The 6,894-nt window shown below is 58.9% G+C and overlaps 1 protein-coding gene across 2 annotated transcripts; it reads left to right on the forward strand.

Annotated features, from left to right (window-relative positions):
• The first annotated feature begins 95 nt into the window (after nucleotides 1-95).
• Nucleotides 96-6,502, forward strand: FAM189B (family with sequence similarity 189 member B). 2 transcript variants are annotated; one of them, XM_006060879.4, is made up of 12 exons: nucleotides 96-1,504; nucleotides 1,655-1,711; nucleotides 1,910-2,020; nucleotides 2,127-2,246; nucleotides 2,402-2,509; nucleotides 3,061-3,236; nucleotides 3,364-3,463; nucleotides 3,798-3,867; nucleotides 4,125-4,670; nucleotides 5,271-5,339; nucleotides 5,442-5,695; nucleotides 5,788-6,502. In XM_006060879.4, exons 1-12 carry the CDS (start codon nucleotides 1,280-1,282, stop codon nucleotides 5,959-5,961), a joined length of 2,010 nt encoding a protein of 669 aa, XP_006060941.2. In that variant the 5' UTR covers nucleotides 96-1,279; the 3' UTR covers nucleotides 5,962-6,502. The 2 variants fall into 2 exon arrangements, with proteins under 2 accessions (XP_006060941.2, XP_006060942.2); XM_006060880.4 differs by having other exon boundaries at nucleotides 3,064-3,236.
• The last annotated feature ends 392 nt before the right edge of the window (nucleotides 6,503-6,894 follow it).

Genomic DNA, 6,894 nt, shown 5'->3' on the forward strand with positions numbered 1-6,894 from the left:
GACTGAGCGACTTCACTTTCACTTTTCACTTGCATGCACTGGAGAAGGAAATGGCAACCCACTCCAGTACTCTTGCCTAGAGAATCCCAGGGACAGGGGAGCCTGGTGGGCTGCCGCCTATGGGGTCGCACAGAGTCGGACACGACTGAAGCAACTTAGAAGCAGTAGCAGGTCTTACAGAAGATAAAGTGGAGGCGACTGGAGTGGAAGCTGAATTGTGGACTCTGGAGGGAAGGTCGGACCTGGCCTTAGAGAGCTGTGGCGGCGGGACAGCAGAGCCTACTGGCTGGCGCAGGAAGTGGGAGGGAAGTCCCCGGTTGGGCGTGGAATCGCGGAGCTGCCAGGGAACTTCGCTCTCCACCCCGCTCCTTTAATGACTTTCTCCTTTAAGAAAGAGCCGCTACCTCTGCTGGGAACGCAGCGGCCGAGGGGCATGAGAGGCTGGGCGGGGCCCAAGTAGGCGCCGAAAGCTTTAGCTCGGGCCCTACGGGGCCGGAGCTCTGCTCCAGACCAGCGGGGGCGGCCAGCTCGCCCGGCCGTCCGCCCCATCCCGCCCCGTCCCTCCCTCTTCCTCTCCCCCTCCCTCTCCCCCCAGGGTCTCCGACTGGGACTACAACTCCCGGGGTGCACCGCGCTCGCCCTCGTACCACGCCCCTCCTCCCGCACCATCTCATCCCCCATCCCCCGTCTCCAGTCCTGGACCTGCTGCAGCCTGAGCTAGGGGAGCAGGAGCGTGGTGGGGAGGGGAGTGGGGCTGGCGACCCTAGAGACGGCGGCGCCGCAGCCTCTCCCCACCAGGCGGCCTCGGATCCAACTGGACACTCTGAAGGCACACCGACCGCGCCTCTAGAGTCACCCCACGCCGACCCGACCCTCTTCTCTAGACTTCTTTCCCATCCTTCTCGCCTTTTACCCTTCCCACCCTTCCCGGTTCTGGAACGTCTCCCTCTCTTCACTCCCGGACCGGCCCTTTTCGGCGCCCCTCTTCCCTAGGGAGATGCGATGAGCCGGTGCCCTCGCGTCCTCATCGCCGTAACGGGCACGGTGCCCGTCCAGTACCCGTGGTGGGGAGGGAGCACTCCGCGGCCCCTCCGTGAGGCCTCCCCCTTGGACTCCCCCCCAGCTGGAGTCCCTGGGCCATGCCTCAGGGGACCCAGTCAGGGGGTGGGCTCTAGAGGGAGGGGGGTGGAGAGGAGGAAGGACGGGGCCTTGGGCACCTCTGAGATGCTCCCAAGCGCCAGGGGGTGCCGAGCAAGGCTCAGGCAACCGGGCGGCAGGCATGATGCCCTCGCCTAGCGATTCCAGCCGCTCGCTGACTAGCCGGCCCAGCACTCGGGGCCTTACACACCTCCGCCTCCACCGACCCTGGCTACAGGCCCTGCTCACGCTGGGGCTGGCTCAGGTGCTCCTGGGCGTCCTGGTGGTCACCTTCAGCATGGTGGCCTCCTCCATCACCACCACCGAGAGCGTCAAGAGATCCTGCCCGTCTTGGGCTGGGTTCTCGGTGAGTTGGGTGCACAGTTGTTGGGTGGGGGAGGCTCCTTGGGCCCCACCCCTCAACACCAGCTGCCAGTCCAAATCCTGGCCTCTCCTGGTGCGGGGCTCACCCAGGTGCCTCCCCTTCATGCTGAGCCTGTGCCCGCTTTATCCCCAGCTGGCGTTTTCCGGGGTTGTTGGCATCGTGTCTTGGAAGCGGCCGTTCACTCTAGTGGTAGGTGCCAGGGTCTGATGCCCACTGGGAGGCAGGTGCCTAGCACCTGAGGGGATGCCCATTTATGTCCCCAAGAAGGGAACTGACCCTTCCATTCATGTTGACTAGGTATAAAAGCCTGTGCATGAGAGTGGCTCCATTTGTGGTAGAGGGTATTTTGGGGGTCTCAGCCCTGAGTCTATGCCCTCTTTTCCCCAGATCTCCTTCTTCTCCTTGCTTTCGGTGCTCTGTGTCATGCTCAGCATGGCCGGCTCTGTTCTCTCCTGTAAAAACGCTCAGCTGGCCCGAGACTTCCAAGAATGCAACTTGGTGAGATCTGAGGAGGGAAAGCCTGAGTGTGCTAGTTGGGGGAGGTGTGTGGAACAGCTTGGCTTGTCCGGGTTCAGGCTGCCTCACTCTCTCCACTCCCACTCAGGATGGAAAGGTCTGCGTGTGCTGCCCCTCTGTTCATCTTCTCAGGCCCTGTCCAGAGTCGGGGCAGGAACTGAAAATTGCTCTTAACTCCACCTGTGATGAAGCCCGAGGGGCCCTCAAGGTGAGCATGCACCCCCATCTCCACCATTCCTTTCCCTCCCACCATCTTCCTGGCTCTGGCTCTTGTGTCTCCTCCTGAGTCCTCACAGGCCCTGAATATGTGGGACTTACTGCACCCTAGGCTCCTCTCACATTCCTCTCTCTCGCCTTCCCCAGAACTTACTCTTCAGCGTCTGTGGGCTCACCATCTGTGCCGCCATAATCTGTACCCTCTCTGCCATTGTCTGCTGCATCCAGATCTTCTCCCTGGACCTTGTGCACACGGTGAGTGGGAAGCTGGGGTCAAGGCCAAGAAGGTAGGCTGGGGGCAGGGGTGTTTGTGTGCTGGGACTGGTCTTGGGGGGAGGGAATGGCTGCAGCGCTGGCTTTTGAGCACCAGGGGCTGTGGGTCACCTAATAGGCATGTTGACTGTAGGAATATTTAAGAGGGAGGGTGAGGAGGGGAATCACTGGGAGTAACAGAAGTGTGTGATGTCAGCCCCAGGGCATTGGAGAATGGGACTAAAAGTTGGGCGGAGTCCAGAAGGTCTTAGATGGGGGCAGGGATAACGGGTTGATGTTCTGGTGGGGATAGAACAGAGAGTGATTCTGGGTGCAGAAGAGTCCATTAAGAGGAGGAATTTCTAGATGGGCAGGGTAAGAGGTGAAGGTCCTCAGCTGGGGCAGTTAGAAGAGGAACCTGTTCTGGCAAAGGAAGGGGCCAGAACTGAGCTTCTTGGAGGGGGCAGGGTCAGAAAATGTAGAGGAGAGAGGAATGTGGGAATCAAGGAGCTGTGTTCCCAGAATCCAAGCTTGCTGACCTGCTTGCTCCCCAGCAGTTGGCACCTGAACGCTCAGTCTCAGGCCCTTTGGGGCCTCTGGGCTGTACCTCCTCGCCCCCAGACCCTCTCCTGCACACCATGCTGGACCTGGAGGAATTTGTACCACCCGTGCCCCCGCCACCATACTACCCCCCAGAGTATACCTGCAGCTCGGAAACAGACGCGCAGAGGTGAGGCCAGGCAGAGTCCTAATGGGGGAACTAAGGAAGGAGACTGGGGCTGGGGCCAGATTGGTGGGGAGGGATCTTTTCAGAATAGTTCTTTTCCAGGCTTTGACCCTTTCCCTCCTTCTGCCAGCATCACCTACAATGGCTCCATGGACAGCCCAGTGCCCTTGTACCCTACTGATTGCCCCCCTTCTTATGAGGCCGTCATGGGGCTACGAGGAGACAGTCAGGTGAGAGCAGGGCTTGGTGCAGGCTGGGGAGTCCAAGATAGAGCCTGAAAAATCTGAGTGAGCTGCTGGTACTGGATAAAGATAATACTAGTTCTCGTGATCTAAAGCACTAGAACATCCACTGTCTCTTTGATCTGCCTGAGAAGGTAGTGAGGTGGGTGGGGTAAGAACTATTATTTCCATTTTACAGACGTGGAAACTGAGGCCCACATAAAGTGACTTGGACAAAGTGACAAAGCTGGACTGGAATCTAGGTCTCCAGAGCTCTGTCAAGCCTATGGGGTGGCCATGTCGGTGTGCAGGGCTGGATGTTTGACCCTTGTGTCTTCTGCAGGCCACTCTGTTTGATCCTCAGCTGCATGATGGCTCCTGCATCTGCGAGCGAGTGGCCTCCATTGTAGACGGTGAGCAGAAAGTAGGGAGGGTGGACCAAGACTGGGACGCCTGGGATAGCGGAGCTGGTGGGGGGCAGGGCAGAAATTAGACTGAGTTGGTGGTTGAGTGACAAGCGAGGGCTGGGTTTTCCTGGAATCCTGGACTTAGTGGTCTCCTCTGAGATAACACTGGAGGCAGGCTGGCCCCCAAGGGGCTTGCCCTGAGGAAAGAGGCGCTGCCTCGCCTGGCCAGGCTGATGCTACCCAGCCGCCCCTACTGCCCACAGTGTCCATGGACAGCGGGTCTCTGGTGCTGTCTGCCATTGGCGACCTCCCGGGGGGCTCCAGCCCATCGGAGGACTCGTGCCTACTGGAGTTGCAGGGCTCCGTGCGCTCCGTTGACTACGTGCTCTTCCGCTCTATTCAGCGCAGCCGCGCTGGCTACTGCCTCAGCCTGGACTGCGGCCTTCGGGGCCCCTTCGAGGACAGCCCCCTTCCCCGGCGGCCCCCAAGGGCAGCCCGCTCCTATTCCTGCTCTGCCCCCGAAGCCCCACCCCCACTGGGTGCCCCCACAGCAGCCCGCAGCTGCCACCGGCTGGAGGGCTGGCCGCCTTGGGTGGGACCCTGCTTCCCCGAGCTGAGGCGGCGGGTCCCCCGGGGAGGCAGCCGGCCAGCTGCGGCCCCTTCCCCCCGAGCCCCAGCTCGCCGCTTCAGCGATAGCTCAGGTTCTCTCACCCCGCCGGGGCACCGGCCTCCTCACCCGGCTCCCCCACCACCGCTGCTGCTGCCACGGTCCCACAGTGACCCAGGCATCACCACCTCCAGCAACACTGGTGAGCCCCCACGACGTTCAGGAGAGGGTAGGCACTGGGAGTGAGAGGGCCAATGATGCCCGCCAGGATTTGGGACGTTACTGGGGTTTCTGAGGAGGCAGAAATTCTGATTCACACCTACATCAGACACTTATGTCACCCGTGAAAAACACACCAGTCAGTAGCTTAGTGGTTAAAAAAAGAGCATTTGGTTGTTGGAACCCAGTCTCACAGGCCCCAGCTTGGGTTAGTTACCTACTCCTTCCAGCCTTGGTTTCTCACCTGTAAAATGGGTATAATAACAGCACCTCACCATACATACTGTGGCATTACTGAGGAGAGATGCAGGTCAGATGCTTCCGCCCTGGCACAGAACATGCTTGTCATTACCATTATGTGCCAGGGACTGGGGAGGATGCAGCAGAGAGTGATGGCGCCTTAGTCCCTGATTTGGTGGATTGTTCCATCTAGTTGCTGGCAGACATGGGCAGTGACAATGCCCCCTTGGTTGGGAGTGGGCTGTAGGAGCTGGGCTTGGGTTCTCAGGAGGGCGGTGAGATGGGTGGGGGTGTCTACAGCGCACTCCCAACTCCGTCCGTGTTTCTCTCCCCTCTTCTTCAGCTGAATTCAGGGACCTTTATACCAAAGTGCTTGAGGAAGAAGCTGCTTCCGTTTCCTCTGCAGATACAGGTTAGGCACATTGTTGGTGCCCAGGGGGTGGGGGATAGGGCAGTGCTGCCTGGCCTTTTCTGCACCTCCCATTCCACCCACTCTCCCTCTCTCTCTCTCCAGGGCTCTGCTCTGAAGCCTGCCTCTTCCGTCTAGCCCATTGCCCTTCCCCCAAGTTGCTCCGTGCCCGCTCAGCAGAGAAGCGGCGCCCTGTGCCCACCTTCCAGAAGGTCCCCCTGCCCTCGGGCCCTGCACCAGCCCACTCCCTGGGGGACCTGAAGGGCAGCTGGCCAGGCCGGGGCCTGGTCACCCGTTTCCTCCAGATGTCCAGGAAGGCCCCAGATCCCAATGGGAATGGAGCCCATGGGCATAAACAGGTAGAGTCAGGGGAGCCAAGGAAGACACCCAGGAAAGCCTGGAACTTCGAGTTAGGGGCCACACTGATGCTCTCTCCTGTGGCCCTATCTAGGTGCCCCGGAGCCCCTGGGGCCGGCCAGGCCGAGAGAGCCTCCACCTTCGCAGCTGCGGCGACCTGAGCTCTGGCTCCTCCCTGAGGCGTCTCCTGTCCGGCCGCAGGCTGGAGCGTGCTACCCGTCCCCACAGCCTCAGCCTCAATGGGGGCAGCCGGGAGACTGGGCTCTGACCCAGGTGTCCCCCAACACTGAACAGATCCAGATGAATGCTGGGGCCACAGTAGCCCCCAGCACCTCTTGCACTGGCTGACGCACAGAGAAACCTGCTGAACAGTCCCAGAAGTATCCGTCTCCCTCCTACCTCTAGGGGCTCCTGCTGCTTGCCTCTGCCGTCTGGCCTGGGAGAGCTCCTGTCCTGTGCTGCATGGGTGTTCAGGTTCTGGGGGACATGCCTGTGCTTCCGGTGCTGGAGGAGGAAAATAAAGTCCAGTTCCTCCGGCGTGACAGTAACTCTGATTCACCAGGGGTTGTGGCCAGGGCACAGGCATGTCCCGGGTGTTTCAGCATAGGGGGCTGTATGCCTGTGCAATGGGTGGTGAGGCATGAAGGGTCAGAAAAATCAGGCTGGCCTCTCAGCTCTACCACTTCTAACTGCATGACCTTGGGCAAGTTATTTAACCTCAACTGCCTGATCCATAGAACATTGTGAGGACAAAAGTTTGTAAAGCTCTTAACACACTAAGCCTTCAATAAATTTCAGTTTTTCCCTTCTCTTCTGGATCATTCTTTATCACCATTGAGATTTGTGCTAGCATCTCTCTTCGTTATGAAAACTCTCAAGACACCAATATCTATTTCCAGCTACCACACAGTATCTCTTCCCCTTTTCATAGCCAAACATTTTCTCTCTTCCTTCCTTCTACTCAAACATCCATTCTCTCCTCACCCATCAGGCTCCTTCCCCTCCCTCTCCCCAGGCACTGCTCTTGAAACAGATTTTTCGGTAACCAAAAGAAGTATCAGACCCAGTGGCCGTTTCTCTGCTTGCATGCATTTCACTTGACCTCTAAGAAGCATTTAACCCACGTAATCAGCATCTTTTCTCTTAAATTTTCCCCTTTCTTGTCTTTAAAGACATCACATTGTTGTTGTTTAGTTGCTAA

This window comes from Bubalus bubalis, chromosome 6, assembly GCF_019923935.1.
Source record: "Bubalus bubalis isolate 160015118507 breed Murrah chromosome 6, NDDB_SH_1, whole genome shotgun sequence".
NCBI lineage: Eukaryota > Metazoa > Chordata > Mammalia > Artiodactyla > Bovidae > Bubalus > Bubalus bubalis.

What these genes read in the sequence shown, in the direction of transcription:
- FAM189B (XM_006060879.4), top strand. Translation starts at nt 1,280, where the DNA reads ATGATGCCCTCGCCTAGCGATTCCAGCCGCTCGCTGACTAGCCGGCCC. An exon ending in AGTGGCCTCCATTGTAGACG is followed by an intron (nt 3,868 to 4,124) that starts GTGAGCAGAAAG and finishes TACTGCCCACAG; the next exon opens with TGTCCATGGACAGCGGGTCT. An exon ending in GAGCCCATGGGCATAAACAG is followed by an intron (nt 5,696 to 5,787) that starts GTAGAGTCAGGG and finishes GGCCCTATCTAG; the next exon opens with GTGCCCCGGAGCCCCTGGGG.